The sequence below is a fragment of the Oncorhynchus mykiss genome, chromosome 12 (assembly GCF_013265735.2).
Source record: "Oncorhynchus mykiss isolate Arlee chromosome 12, USDA_OmykA_1.1, whole genome shotgun sequence".
NCBI classification, from domain to species: Eukaryota; Metazoa; Chordata; class Actinopteri; order Salmoniformes; family Salmonidae; genus Oncorhynchus; species Oncorhynchus mykiss.
This window is the reverse complement of record NC_048576.1, coordinates 26,763,956-26,779,182: the sequence shown is the minus strand read 5'-3', so window position 1 is coordinate 26,779,182 and position 15,227 is coordinate 26,763,956. Positions and strand designations below refer to the sequence as shown.

General features: G+C 38.3%; 1 protein-coding gene across 3 annotated transcripts in view; it reads right to left on the bottom strand.

Moving 5' to 3' along the window:
* The window catches only part of LOC110537286 (oligophrenin-1), a 57,289-nt gene that overhangs the window by 20,131 nt on the left and 21,931 nt on the right, over positions 1–15,227 (bottom strand). For 2 of the 3 annotated variants that reach the window (XM_021623213.2, XM_021623212.2), the window contains exons 3-13: positions 13,358–13,419; positions 6,574–6,645; positions 5,196–5,297; positions 4,874–4,984; positions 4,216–4,320; positions 3,939–4,068; positions 2,324–2,424; positions 2,011–2,102; positions 1,119–1,197; positions 845–878; positions 626–688 (exon numbers count right to left, since the gene is read on the bottom strand). In XM_021623213.2, coding sequence (XP_021478888.2) covers positions 626–688; positions 845–878; positions 1,119–1,197; positions 2,011–2,102; positions 2,324–2,424; positions 3,939–4,068; positions 4,216–4,320; positions 4,874–4,984; positions 5,196–5,297; positions 6,574–6,645; positions 13,358–13,419 — 951 coding nt within the window. The remainder of the gene's footprint in view (positions 1–625; positions 689–844; positions 879–1,118; positions 1,198–2,010; positions 2,103–2,323; positions 2,425–3,938; positions 4,069–4,215; positions 4,321–4,873; positions 4,985–5,195; positions 5,298–6,573; positions 6,646–13,357; positions 13,420–15,227) is intronic. The other variant, XM_021623214.2, reaches the window with a different exon arrangement.

Below are 15,227 nucleotides of genomic sequence, written 5' to 3'. Positions count from 1 at the left end.
TGGCTTTGGAAGCGCCATGCTCGACCACCTAAACCATACAAAATCAAAGTGCCGGTGCCTCACCAAACTCGTAAATAAATTGGACGAGTGAATTAGGGAGGGCTGAAGTGAGAAAGCCTATGGAATCTAAAGAATTTGAGCTGCTTGAGAGATAGGAGCAGTTGAATGTGCCCACACATTTAACCGTTTTCTGATGCCACATGGTAATATACTCTCTCTGGAGTAATACTTTTGTTGCCTACATACTGGTATGATTCTTAAAAAACTATGTATAGTACTAGTGCGTTGTTATTAGTTATATTGCTGTAAACAAAGCAAAACAGCAAATGTAGTATGGACTGAAGTGCTCTTCTATAAGGACATTTATTGTGGTGGGCTAAATGGCAAAGTTAAGCTCTGGACGTCATAATGCAGCCGTTGTGTTTTATTTACTGCTGCCCTCTGGTGAGAAAGTTCATTTAGGATAGCAGTGAGGCTTCAGAGTCCATTTCAAACAACTCATCTCTGCCCTCTAACGGGCAATATGGAAAACTGACTAGACTATGACGAAACTGGCATGATATCTGATAGGCGGCATACAAAGACAAAACGCATGGTATGGACTAGAACTTTCTGGTTACTTTACCTTTAGTTTCAACGAAGTTAATGCATTTTCTTACAAACTTGAATCCAACTTCATTCAATTCCACTGTGGAAGACAAATAACATTTAGCAGATTTCACAAGCAGTGGAATGACAAACAAATGTGTCTTTATGGATGTTCAGTGAGATTAATACGGTTTAATTTACTATATTATACTGCAGTAAAAAACAACAAATAATGAACATTGGTAATGGTACATACTTTCAGCTTGCTTGTGAATTGGGGAATGATAAATCTGGAATGAAATAACAAATGTAAAACACCAAAAACTAATATCTGTGGAGCTTTCTGTGGCACTCATAAAAATAACCCTGAATATATGATATTATAAAGAGATCCGACTTTCATTATCATATTTCATTATCATTACCAAAGAAAAACAGCAATATTAGGACTATAAAACACAATGCCTTTACAGTACAGAATAACATTTGGACCAAGGGGGCTGTATGGACCCTCCAGTAAAGAAACTCACAGGCTCTTTTCCATCCATGGCCTCCATCCATAACTTCCTGTTGGCCTCCGAAACAGCCTGGAGAGTGACAGGTATGTTTCTATTGTGATAGGAACAAGTGCCACAGTTAGTGCATAGACAATATTGCATGTTTGACTAATATATATATTTTTAATTGGATGGTGTCTGAGCTCCCTTTTTTAAGTTAAGTTTATTAAATCCACCATTAAAAAACCCAAAAGAACAAGCACACATAAAACGTGAAAAAGCCTTTACATGCACATTAGTAAAATCCTCGAAGATATCACAATAAAGTCAGACTTATTTCCATTGTGGTCCCTCTGTCTGATAAAAAAAATACACCTTATGGAACAGCAGGGACTGTGAAGTAACAAACATAGACACATGCATGCACACACGATAACATACGCACCATACACACGTACACATGGCTTTTTCGTTGTAGATATGTGGTAGTGGAGTATGGGCCTGAGGTCACACAATGTGTTGTGAATTCTGTAATGAATGTTTTTTAAATTCTATAACTGCCTTAATTTTGCCGGACCCTTGGCAGCAGCTAATGGGGATCCATAATAAATACAATGAAATATCAGTGTACGGCTTGCGTCCCTCTGCTGTAAATATTGTAAAGAATGCCTTGCTTGTATAAATATGAGTTCATGGTGTTCCCTTCCCCTGAAATCACAGAGTTTGCCATCTGCTTCCAGCAGGAAGTAGGCTCCTGCTGCCAACTGATTGTTTGGGCTATCATCCACTCTGTACATGCACACACTCAGTGTCCTTGTAGACCACCTGTTCACCTCACTCAAAATTGTTTATACCACAAGGCATGTATGATCTTATACGAAGTCTACCTCATCTCGAAGTCGTAAAGTGGCTTGTTTGTACTAACCTCTCGTAAGTTTCGATATCAAAGCAGAAGCGCTTGTCTATGGACTCTGTCTTTCGGCGGAAGCAGGATTTAAGCTTCAGCTCTGTGGGGCCCTGGAAGAAAGCATCACAGTGTGTGAGTAAAAGGAGGGTGGAGAGGCCTAAGAGAGATAATCTCTACATTACAGCTTTGGAGAAAGTAAAAAAATATATATATATTTTTAAATCATTATATGAACACATGTGCATTTGAATAATTCCATTGACATATCAGAGATGAACAAATAGTTGTTCAAGTGTCTAATCAAGATTATATGACCAATTTTATGACCTACCTGTTTGGTTGCGGGTTTTGGTTCAGCAGGGACCATGACAAACAGCTTGCTGGCTTTGTGATACTTGCAGTAGTACTTCACCCATGACACACCCAAGGCCCCTGGGAGAGCAGGGTGATAGGATATCATGTCAGGGCTCATTCAATACAACATGTTGAGAGGAATATAGCAGGTTCTTTCCACCAATTAGGTGCCTTTTGAGAAGTGTAACTTGGTTGAAATGCACTTTTGATTTCACCTAATTTTAACATTGTCATAAAGAGTGCATGTTAAACCTAAAAAAAAAAAAAGACTTTCCAATCTCAATATATAATAATACTATAGTAACCATAGATATAATAATACTATAGTAACCATAGATATAATAATACTATAGTAACCATAGATATAATAATACTATAGTAACCATAGATAATAATACTATAGTAACCATAGATATAATAATACTATAGTAACCATAGATATAATAATACTATAGTAACCATAGATATAATAATACTATAGTAACCATAGATATAATAATACTATAGTAACCATAGATATAATAATACTATAGTAACCATAGATATAATAATACTATAGTAACCATAGATATAATAATACTATAGTAACCATATATATAATAATACTATAGTAACCATAGATATAATAATACTATAGTAACCATAGATATAATAATACTATAGTAACCATAGATATAATAATACTATAGTAACCATAGATATAATAATACTATAGTAACCATAGATATAATAATACTATAGTAACCATAGATATAATAATACTATAGTAACCATAGATATAATAATACTATAGTAACCATAGATATAATAATACTATAGTAACCATAGATATAATAATACTATAGTAACCATAGATATAATAATACTATAGTAAGTGCCTATATAGAGCCAAATAAAGTAATAGGTTGACGATAAATAAATCCCCTGAAAGGGGGAATGGAAGCTTATTGTGTGCAACAGGGAGTGGCAAATGTATGAATTTTTTTTTTTAAACATGAACTTGATAAATAAATTCTAGCCTGTCTATCTATGGGTAACAGGGTTGATGTGTTTATGCTCAACCTGCTCAGTTTTCCACCATAAAATGGCCAAAAAGCGTAGAACCAGCTCACCTACTTTTACGCTATGATTTGACTTTTAGATGTTCAATGTTTCTTTTTGTTTCTTTTAATGGAATAGTTTTTAACTCACTTAATCCATAGTTAAAATCTTAAAAATGAGGGACAGACACATGAATCACTAACCACCTGAAATAAATAATATTCAGAAATTACTTTGTCAAAGGAACAAAATAATTAGGTCTTTACAATGATTGTGAAAGTGACATTTATGGATTAAGTGAGTTAAAATCTTTCTAGAAGTGACAGAGGGTTGATGAGGGACATGTAAAAATGCTGAATTTTGGCACTTTAGCAAGCCTTTATAAAAAATCTGATTGCTTGAATTTTCCATGTGGTCTATATTAAAGAGCACTTCATTTAATATAACATGCTTTTAAAATGCAATATTGGTGCACAATTTCTACTTAAAATATCAAAGGGCACTCACTTCGTGGGAAGACAGCAGGTTTACAAACTAACATGAATACTTACACTTCTCCTGAGAGTACAGGTAGCCCTCAATGGTTGGTTGGCCGTGCATTTTGCCGATCTGGGTTGGATGCTTCATTCTCTTCATCAGCTCCTCCATCTCCTCACGAGTGCTCTCGAAGTGGTTCCGCGTCTGCAGATCACAGCAAAACAGTCCATGTTGGATGGTTATAAGAAAGCCCTATTACAGCTTCCTGAAGTCCTAACCAGACCCATCACTACCATTACCACCCATCGCCACCATCATCATTGAGTCTCATTATCATCGGTAGCTACTCACATTCTGCAAGCTGAGCTGCAGCTCCTGCTTATAGGGCATAAAGTCCTGAGTCATCTCCACCGTCAGGTTGTTGAGTGTTAGGATACTGTGAAGAAATGCCAGCACCTGTCCATTGAAAATGCAACATACATATAATTATTAGTATATTGATAATCATTCAGAAAATGGTCCTGTCACTATATTCTTCTAATGGGCAAATGTATTTCATAACACTTAATGAAGTGAAGTGTAAGAGTTCACCTCCAAACCTGCCTTGAGTAACAGATTTCTAGGCTCTCACAGCTGTTCAAAGGCTGTTCTTAACACTCACTCATAATGTACTCGAACACTAACCTATTTCTACTCTAGCATTTGAGTCCAATGAGAAATCAATGCAATTGTGAGTAATTGTTTCCTAGTGCCATGCTAGACTTGCCTTCCTTAATGTGCAGGTGTTCAGAGGTAACTATAGTTAGTTCAGGATGAGGGCTATTGATCCACTGTGGACATATCATATAATAGGTTACACAGGCAGCATCTATAGCCTTGTGAGTGAGTGAATGAGTGAGTGAGTGAGTGAGTGAGTGAGTGAGTGAGTGAGTGAGTGAGTGAGGATAGCCATGCAGCAACACTGGGAGGCGTAAACAGGAAGTGTGGGAGACTAGAAGAAAGCACTTACAGGCTCCACCACATCAAACTTCTTTCGGTCCTGCACCTGCTGGATCTGGTACACATACTCCACTGACGACTCATAGAAGTTCAGCCTCTCTTTGTCCAGCAGCTCGTCAGCCTGTGGAGGAACCACATGGTGATTACAAAAGCAGCTTATTTCCAAATAGTCTTCATAAGTGTTATTAGCTCATCTTTAAGCCATTGAGCTAGTTGAGTTATCCAATTAGGGAGCATTATAATACAATAAAGACATTTGACAAACAAAACTTTGTAAAAACAATTCCATTGAACTGTTTACAGGAAGCCTATGTTGAGGGATTTCCACCAACCTCCTGCAGCTGAGTTTCCTTCTTCTTAGCAGACAAATTCAGATGTTTATCTAACTGAGAGTAATATTTTTCGCTTTCTTTCTCAAACTTCTTCCTTCTTTCCTAAAAGAAGGAAGTTTATTAAATTACACCATAATTCAACAAAACATTAACAATCTTTTTTTCAGTGTGAGACTTCATCATGAGTCAAGAAGAATAATAGCAAGATCTTAATCACAACAGTTTGTACATGCACATGTTGCTCCACACAGCCATAACTGGTCTTGATCTGTTGAGATCAGAGTTTCCCCCAACCCCCTCCTGGGGGACCACAAAACAGTCCACATTTTTCTTCTAGCTTTGCACATCTGATTCAACTACTCAAGGGCTTGGTTATTACTTGAATCAGGTATGTTAGTGCAGGGCTATAACAAAACTGTGGACTGTCTGGGAGGTCACCCAGGACAGAGTAGGGGAACACTGGTGTACATAGTCCTGCCAACACATTTGGAAGGCCTAGAATTGGTTTAAGATCATGTCTCAGCTGAGGTCATCTGTAGATGATTACAGACGTCAAAGCACTCCAGTCCACAACCCATTTTGGACTCAGACACAGCTGCCTTGGCAGAGAGGACAGAGGCACACAAAGGGTGAGTTGGAGAAAGGGAAGCTAACACTTTTTGAAAGCAAATTCCATGGTTTTCAGTACAAACACTGAGCCTAATACAATATGTGCTAGATAGATCTCAAATCAATTGTAGTCAAAAGTAGGTCAACAGACCAAGGGTATGTGAAAAATGGATATCCAATCCAGAAGCACTAGGCAGCTCCAGTTTTCCATAGGCAGCTTTCAAAAACTCAGTTGATTTATTTAGCTTTGGCTTAGCGATTATACATTTTCCACTGAACTTTCCACATGTTTAGTGTGCAGTACAACACTAGCGGTGTTTCTACACCCCATCTGACTTAGTCACAATCTAAAGGCGCAATTCAGTCAACCTGCATTGCAGCATAAGCATTCATAGAACTAGTACATTTGAATAGTCTTTGCAATGGTAAAAAAGTTTAACGTTGATCAACTGGGGCAGTTTATGGTGGCACTGGGTAAGTATACAAAAGAGATACATTTAGTTTGACTGAATGCCTTGCTGAATAAGGTTGGCGTCATGGTGAGCTTCCTGCTAAATTTTCACAGCAAGCAAATCTGGAGGATGACATCTCAGCGACACATGAGAATTGTTTATATGTACTGCCAAAACGTTGATCCTCTTTTCTCCCATCAAGTGCACACACTTGTTAGAAGGAAAGAGTGCTGCTTCAGCTCATGAATGTCTAATAGAAAGTGAGTATACTCAACAATCCAACAACCCATAATTGTAAAATGTACATACTGACTCACTTTTGTCACTCCTATTTGCTCCTTGCGAAACTTCTCCAGTGGCTTGATAAGCAGATCACAAGCATTCTGAACCTGAACCAGGGAAAAAAAAAATACAAAAAAATTGCGTGACATATTTACAGTGCCGTCCGTAATTATTGGGAAAGTGATGCATTGCTTTCTTCTTTCGACTCTATACTCCAAAGTTTTGTTTTTGAAATCAAACAATGACTATAGAGGTTAAACTGCAGACTGTCAGTTTTCATTTGAGGGTATTTCCATCCATATCGGAGAACCGTTTAGACATTTCAGGACACCAAAAATATTGGGACAAATTCACTTGTGTATTAAAGTTGTGGAACGTTTAGTATTCGGTTCCATATTCCTAGCATGCGATGATTGCACCAACAAACTTGGATGCATTTGCGTTTCAGATTATTTTGTTCCCAATAAAATTAAAATGGTAAATAATGTAGTGTAATTTTGGATTCACTTTTATTGTAAATAAAACACTTCTACATTAATGTGGATTCTACCATGATTACAGATAGTCCTGAATGTATCGTGAATGAAGAGTGAAAAAGACGCACAAATATCATAACCCCAAGACATGCCAACCCCTCACCTTTACAATAAGAGGGATATGATATTTGTGCATCTATCTCACTCAACATTCACGATACATTCAGGACTATCCATAATCATGGTAGCATGCATATCAATGTAGAAGTATTTAGAAACGTATTGTCATTTACAATAAAATGGACTCAATATAACACAATTCATTATTTAGCATTCATTTATATTGGTCACAAAATAATCTGAAACACAACCAAAACAAACAGCAAATGCATCCGTCATGACATTGGCCTGTGGGTGAGGTTTATGACCCCCCTCTCTCTCTTGACTCTACAGAAGGACTCTTGAAAAGCCTTTGTTAAACATAAAGTCTGGGAACATCAAAAGGTGGGGGGAAAGGAACCATATTTCGGTAATCCAACCAGCTGAAAATATGCATTGGTACTAAATGAATATGATGCCAGATCAGTTGGCGTCTAAGATATATTACTGATGATAGGACGACATAAAATGTATCTTGGAAAGTCTACACATTATAGTTTTCAGATTCACATGGAATTGTTGCGCAATTTAAAATGTTTAAATATGAAACTATTTGTGAAAAGATGAAATGTAATTTAGCTTCTTAATGAGAAAACAGTTTGTCATAGAGCTCAACTCAGTGGCCCTGCCCATGTGAACAGACATTGGTTATAAACTATGAAACACACCCTTCTCTCCCCTCCTATATAAAGCCCTTGACGATAATGTAACTTTCTGTTACGAGGACATTAGGGCGACAGTCCTACATTAAAAGATAATAAGCTGTTCCAAGGACGTGTGGACTTGAGATCCCCACAATGAAAGGACAAGACCACCTACAGAACTAAGCCAACCTGAGAGAACCTAATGAAATTAGCATCGAATTTCAATGTGAAGGTGACGACCTACATGCCGGAAGGATGAATTGCGACAATACCAGCCAGAATATAGCATGAGCATATAATATGGCAACTTGGTATGAACTTTGAACTCTTATTCACTAAAGAAGTGATACCTCCTAGCCGTTGCGTTAGCACCCGCAGCTGTAAACGTGGGCTAGGAGAGGACGGACAGAGTATCCATTCTACCACGCTCCAGTTCACCACTAGACAGTCTTCAGAGGACCAGAGATCCATGCTGGACAACCGGCTTACGATCTACGACCAATCTACCGAAGCGCAGCTCAGAGTAAATATTTATTGCATTCTCCTTTTTCAAATGGGCGGTCATTTAGAATGCATAAAATACTGTATTTAAGATAGCATAGCTTCTCCCTTTGTTACTCAGTCTTCCCGCTCTGTCACTCAAACCCAACCCCCTTTCCTTTGAGTAACCAGCCGTCATGTCGGCTCCGTCCACCAGTGATGTTCTCTTTATGACATAATTTGTAATCAATGTATGATCCATTCGGTGTATATGTAATTCAGTTTGATTAGTTAGGTACTTAGTAAATAAATTATTAAACCAAATGTTGTATTGCTGATTCAACTTGTTAGCCAGGGTTCGAGAAGACAACCAAGAATTTAACACTTCCAGATGAGACTAACCAAGGTGTGGATTAAATATGGACTGTTATTTATGTAAACGTTTACTTGGTCTTTAACCTGTTGAGTGTAGGGGGCAGTATTTTGATGTTTGGATGAAAAACATCCCCAAATGAAACTATTTCTCAGGCCCAGAAACTAGAATATGCATATAATTGTCAGATTAGGATTGAAAAATCGAAAGTTTCCAAAACTGTCAAAATATTGTCTGTGAGTATAACAGAACTGAAGGCGAAAACCTGAGGAAAATCCAAAGAGGAAGATCCTTTATTTTGAAAGCTCCCTGTTCCATTGCATGCCTTCACTCCATTTAAAAAGGGATATCAACCAGATTCCTTTCCCTACGGCTTCCACATGGTCTGAACAGACTTTAGACATAGTTTCAGTCTTTTATTCTGAAAAATGAGCGAGAAAGATCATATCGCTTCAGTGGATGGCTGGGTGCCAGCAGAGTTCTGCATGCGCGAGCAGCTTGAAGCAGACATTTTCACTCTCTCTCCTATTGAAAAAGCTACGGTCCGGTTGAAATATTATTGATTATTTATTGTAAAAACAACCTTAGGATTGATTATAAAAAACGTTTGACATGTTTCTATGAACTTTACGGATACTATTTGGAATTTGTCTGCCCCGTCGTGACCGCTCGAGCCTGTGGATTTCTGAACATAACGCGCCAACCAAATGGAGTTATTTTGGATATAAAAATCATCTTTATGGAACTATGTACAAAAAGTGCTGTAATTTCTAAACGGTACACCCGATATGGATGAAAATAACTAAAATTACAAGCTGACCGTCCACACTAACTTCATAGTCATTGCATCTTTTCAAATAATAAAGTGTACTCCTGCAGAGTCAGAATAATAAAAAATGCTTCACTGTCCCAATAATTACAGAGGGCACTATATGTTCTGGCTGAAAAGATTTGGGATGGGCCCTCGGATCCTCAAAAAGTTCTACAGCTGCAACATCGAGAGCATCTTGATTGGCTGTATTATCAATTTGCATGGCAAATGCACCGCTCTCTACCACATTTGGCAAACTGTCTAAACCTGTTTTCGCTTTGTCATTATGAGGTATTGTGTGTAGATTGAAGATTTATTTTTTTCATTTCATCAATTTTAGAATAAGGCTGTAACATAAAAAAATGTAGAAATAGGGAAGGGGTGGTCTTAATCCTTTCCGAATGCACTGTATACACACACCAAACCCACACAATGACAACACACAGTTTTACACTCATCATATGCTGCTGGTACTCGGTTCTTTATTTTACTCGTATTATCTATCCTGATGCCTAGTCCCTTTAGCCTGCCTTCATGTACATATCTTCCTCAAACACCCCGTAACCCTGCACATTGATCTGGCACTATGTATTTTACTCCTATTTACATTTTTATTTGTATTTTTTTTTAACTCTGCATCGTTGGGAAGGGCTCGTAAGCCTGCATTTCACTAACATTTACACCCGATGTATTCAGTGCATGTAACAAATACAATTGTATTTGACCATTTGGCAAAAACATTCATGCATTTCATTAAACACACAAGGTGAGTTATGATAAGAATGTGTGAAAAGGGGAAACCAGCAACTATAAGCCTAGAAATCAAACAAATAAACAGCGAGATCTCTTGCACTCCAGCAGGTGTTGCTCTTCTTCCCCTCAAAAAGAGCATCAGCTGTAATCAGAGAGCAACTGTGTTTAAAAACATCCTTAAAGCATCCAGAAAGCCCAGTATAACAGGATCTGCTGCTTTTCACTGCACGCTGATAATGCAGTGTCATGACATAATGACTTCAATAGCACAAAGCAAAAAACTAGAGTTCACTCCAGGGCCCAGATCTTCACTACTTTTTAATCTGGATCAGAACGATCCAGATTCTGTAATCCTATTTTTTGCAATCCAGGATCAGATCAATTTGGCCGTTAAGTAATTAAAAACATTTTTTTTTTTAAGAAAAAACAAATCAGGCAGGATCATTCTGATTGAGACATCAAGATCACAGAATCCAGATTTTCAGTGCTTTGAAAAGTCCTACACCTTGCCATAGTGGACAGGTTGTGCTACTTCTGGACCATTTGCATTGTGTCCCCCCCCCCTCTTTTACACTGCTGCTACTCTGTTTATCATATATGCATTGTCACTTTAACAATACCTACATGTACATGCTACCTCAATTTGCCCGACTAAGCAGTGCCTGTATATAGCCTCGCTACTGTTATTTCACTGTCGTTTGATTTTTTATTGTTTTTATTTTTACTTATTTATTGTTCACCTAATACCTATTTTTGACTTTAAAAAACTGTACTGCTGTATTTGGCGCAAGTGGAAGAGGGGGAAAAAAAGTTGTAGAAACAAAGAATGATCAATGGAAACAGGATACACCTGAGCTCAAATTCAAGTCTCATAACAAAAGATCTGAATGCTTATTTACATTAGGTATGTTTATTTGTAATAAATCTGTCATAAATTTGCTTTGTCCCTATGGGGTATTGTTTGTAGATGGAGGAAAATGTTTTGTTTAATACTCTAAAATGTAAGGCTGTAACGCCTTATTCTAAAATGTGGAAAAAATGAAGGGTCCGAATACTTTCCAAATGCACTGTAGATTAAAATAGAGCCTGCCTTCATATCACTTATAAATAAGTAGATGCATCTATTTGACACCTCTCAATATAACTGCACACATGCCGACAGTACCAGTCAAAAGTTTGGACAACTACTCATGCAAAGGTTTCTTTATTTTTACAATTTTCTACATTGTGGTATTAGTATTAGTGAAGACGTAAATTATGAAATAACACACATTCAATCATTTAGTAACCACCCCAAAAACAACTTGTTAAATCAAAATATATTTTATATTTGAGATTCTTCAAAGTAGCCACCCGTTGCCTTGATGACAGCCTTGCACTTTCTTGGCATTCTCTCAACCAGCTTCATGAAGTAGTCGCCTGGAACGCATTTCAATCAACAGGTGTGCCTTGTTAAAAGTTCATTTGTGGAATTTCTTTCCTTCTCAATCAGTTGTGTTGTGACAAGGTAGGGGTAGTATACAGAAGATAAACCTATTTGGTAAAAGACCAAGTCCATATTATGGCAGGAACAGCTCAAATAAGCAAAGAGAAAACAACAGTCCATCATTACTTTAAGACATGAAGGTCAGTCAATCTGGAAAATGTCAAGAACTTTTAAAGTTTCTTCAAGTGCTGTCGCAGAAAACGTCAAGGGCTATGATGAAACTGGCTCTCATGAGGACCACCACAGGAAAGGAAGACCCAGAGTTACCTCTGCTGCAGAAGTTCATTAGAGTTAACTGCACCTCAGATTGCAGCTGAAAAAAATGCTTCCGAGTTCATGTAACAGACATCTCAACATCAACTGTTCAGAGGAGACTGTGTGAGTCAGGCCTTCATGGTTGAATTGCTTCAAAGAAATCACTACTAAATGACACCAATAAGAAGAGACTTGCTTGGGCCAAGAAACAAACAATGGACATTAGACCGGTGGAAATCTGTGCTTTGGTCTGATGAGTGCCAATTTGAGATTTTTGGTTCCAACCAGTGCCTTTGTGAAACGTGGAGTAGGTGAACGGATGATCTCTGCATGTGTGGTTCCCACCGTGAAGCATGGAGGTAGTGGTGTGATAGTGCTTTGCTGGTGACACCGTCATTGACTTATTTAGAATTCAATGCACACTTAACCAGCACGGCTACCACAGCATTCTACATCGATACGCCATCCCATCTGGTTTGCACTTAGTGGGACTATCATTTGTTTTTCAACAGGACAATGACAACACACCTCCAGGCTGTGTAAGGGCTATTTGACCAAGAAGGAGAGTGATGCATCTTATGACCTGGCCTCCACAATCACCCGACCTCAACCCAATTGAGATGGTTTGGGATGAGTTGGACCGCAGAGTGAAGGAAAAGCTGTATACTAGTGTTCAGTATATGTGGGAACTCTCAAAACGGTTGGAAAAACATTCCAGGTAAAGCTGGTTGAGAGAATGCCAAGAATGTGCAACGCTGTCATCAAGGCAAAGGGTGGCTATTTTGAAGAATCTCAAATATATTTTGATTTATTTAACACCATTTTTGGTTACTACATGATTCCATATGGGTTATTTAATAGTGTTTATGTTTTCCCTATTATTCCACAATGTAGAAAATAATAAAAAATAAAGAAACACCCTTGAATGAGTAGGTGTGTCCAAACTTCTGACTGGTACTGTATACTGTGATCAATTCAACATAATTAACCTTTGGTTTTCAGCTGTAAGAAAGTTCTTTAAACCTATAGATACCTTGACAGTTCTTGGTTGTAGTGCCATTCAACTTTTTAAATCAATTTCAGTGGGATCAAGATAATCCTTATTTTTAGCATCAAAACACTACCTTTGAGTTATGAAAAAAGCAAAAACGACATACAATCCTGATTAAAGTTCAGATTGGATTACCACATTCTTATCCCTATATGGAGGATAAGAATCTCATTTTACAGTCTTGAAAATCCCAATTCTATCATTTAATCCTAACTGATTGTCGGAATCCGGTCAGATATCTTTTGAAAATCTGGGCACAGGAAGCCAGTTCCAGATGGGGTTTCTCTTATTTCCACCTCTGGTTCTAAAAGAAGTGCTGCTGATAACCCACCAGCATCATCCGGTCATCCTCCACTTCCTGTAGGAGACCAGCAAACTCTTGGAAAGATTCCGCTGTGGACAAAAATAAATATGTTATCCATGTTTAGTGAGATAATTGGGCAAAAATGATGCTCATGGCACTGTACAGGGGAGGATGTGAAATCAATACAGGATAGCATAAGATTTGTGCCACAACATGAAAATATGTTTCACATCCTAATTCCATGAAGTAAATTACACTGAAACATTGAGAAACATCAATACATCTGTTGCTGCACAGACTCAATGCTAGGGGGTAAAGTAATGAGGCGGACTATAGCCATATACTGATTAAACTCAAAAACCATATACAGTCGTAGCCAAAAGTTTTGAGAATGACAAATACTAATTTTCACAAAGTCTGCTGCCCCAGTGTCTTTAGATATTTTTGTCAGATGTTACTATGGAAAACTGAAGTATAATTACAAGCATTTCATAAGTGTCAAAGCCTTTTTTGACAATTACATGAAGTTGATGCAAAGAGTCAATATTTGCAGTATTGACCCTTCTTTTCCAAAACATCCGCCCTAGCATGCTGTAAATTAACTTCTGGGCCATATCCTGACTGATGGCAGCCCATTCTTGCATAATCAATGCTTGGATTTTTTCAGAATTTGTGGGTTTTTGTTTGTCCACCCGCCTCTTGAGGATTGACCACAAGTCCTCAATGGGATTAAGGTCTGGGGAGTTTCCTGGCAATGGACCCGAAATATCTATGTTTTGTTCCCCGAGCCACTTAGTTATTACTTTTGCTTTATGGCAAGGTGCTCCATCATGCTGGAAAAGGCATTGTTCGTCACCAAACTGTTCCTGGATGGTTGGGAGAAGTTGCTCTCGGAGGATGTGTCGGTACCATTCTTTATTCATGGCTGTGTTCTTAGGCAAATTTCTGAGTGAGCCCACTCCCTTGGCTGAGAAGCAACCCCACACATGAATGGTCTCAGGATGCTTTACTGTTGGCATGACACAGGACTGATGGTAGCGCTCAGCTTGTCTTCTCCGGACAAGCTTTTTTCTGGATGCCATAAACAATCGGTAAGGGGATTCATCAGAGAAAATGACTTTACCCCAGTCCTCAGCAGTCCAATCCCTGTACCTTTTGCATAATATCAGTCTGTCCCTGATTTTTTCCCTGGAGAGAAGTGGCTTCTTTGCTGCCCTTCTTGACACCAGGCCATCCTCAAAGTCTTCGCCTCACTGCGCATGCAGATGCAAGCTCTGTACTGGTGATGCCCCAATCCCGCAGCTGAATCAACTTTAGGAGACGTTGCTGGACTTTCTTTGGCACCCTGAAGTCTCCTTCACAACAATTGAACCGCTCTCCTTGAAGTTCTTGATGATCCGATAAGTGGTTGATTTAGGTGCAATCTTACTGGCAGCAATATCCGTGCCTGTGATGCCCTTTTTGTGCAAAGCAATGATGAAGGCACGTGTTTCCTTGCAGGTAACCATGTTTATGTATCGGCCTCACGGCCTTTTGTGAATTTTCTGAAATTAGCACCCTTATGTAGACCTAGCCCCACCCACATCCGTTCCACACATCGAAAGGGGTTGGAGGCAAAGGAAAAACAAGTAAGTGCTACCACATAACATGCATTTCATAAATATTACAAAAGTGTGTAAATAAGACATTAAACAGGCACATAATTCATGTTAAAATTCACAACATACAGTGCCTTGCGAAAGTATTCGGCCCCCTTGAACTTTGCGACCTTTTGCCACATTTCAGGCTTCAAACATAAAGATATAAAACTGTATTTTGTTGTGAAGAATCAACAACAAGTGGGACACAATCATGAAGTGGAACGACATTTATTGGATATTTCAAACTTTTTTAACAA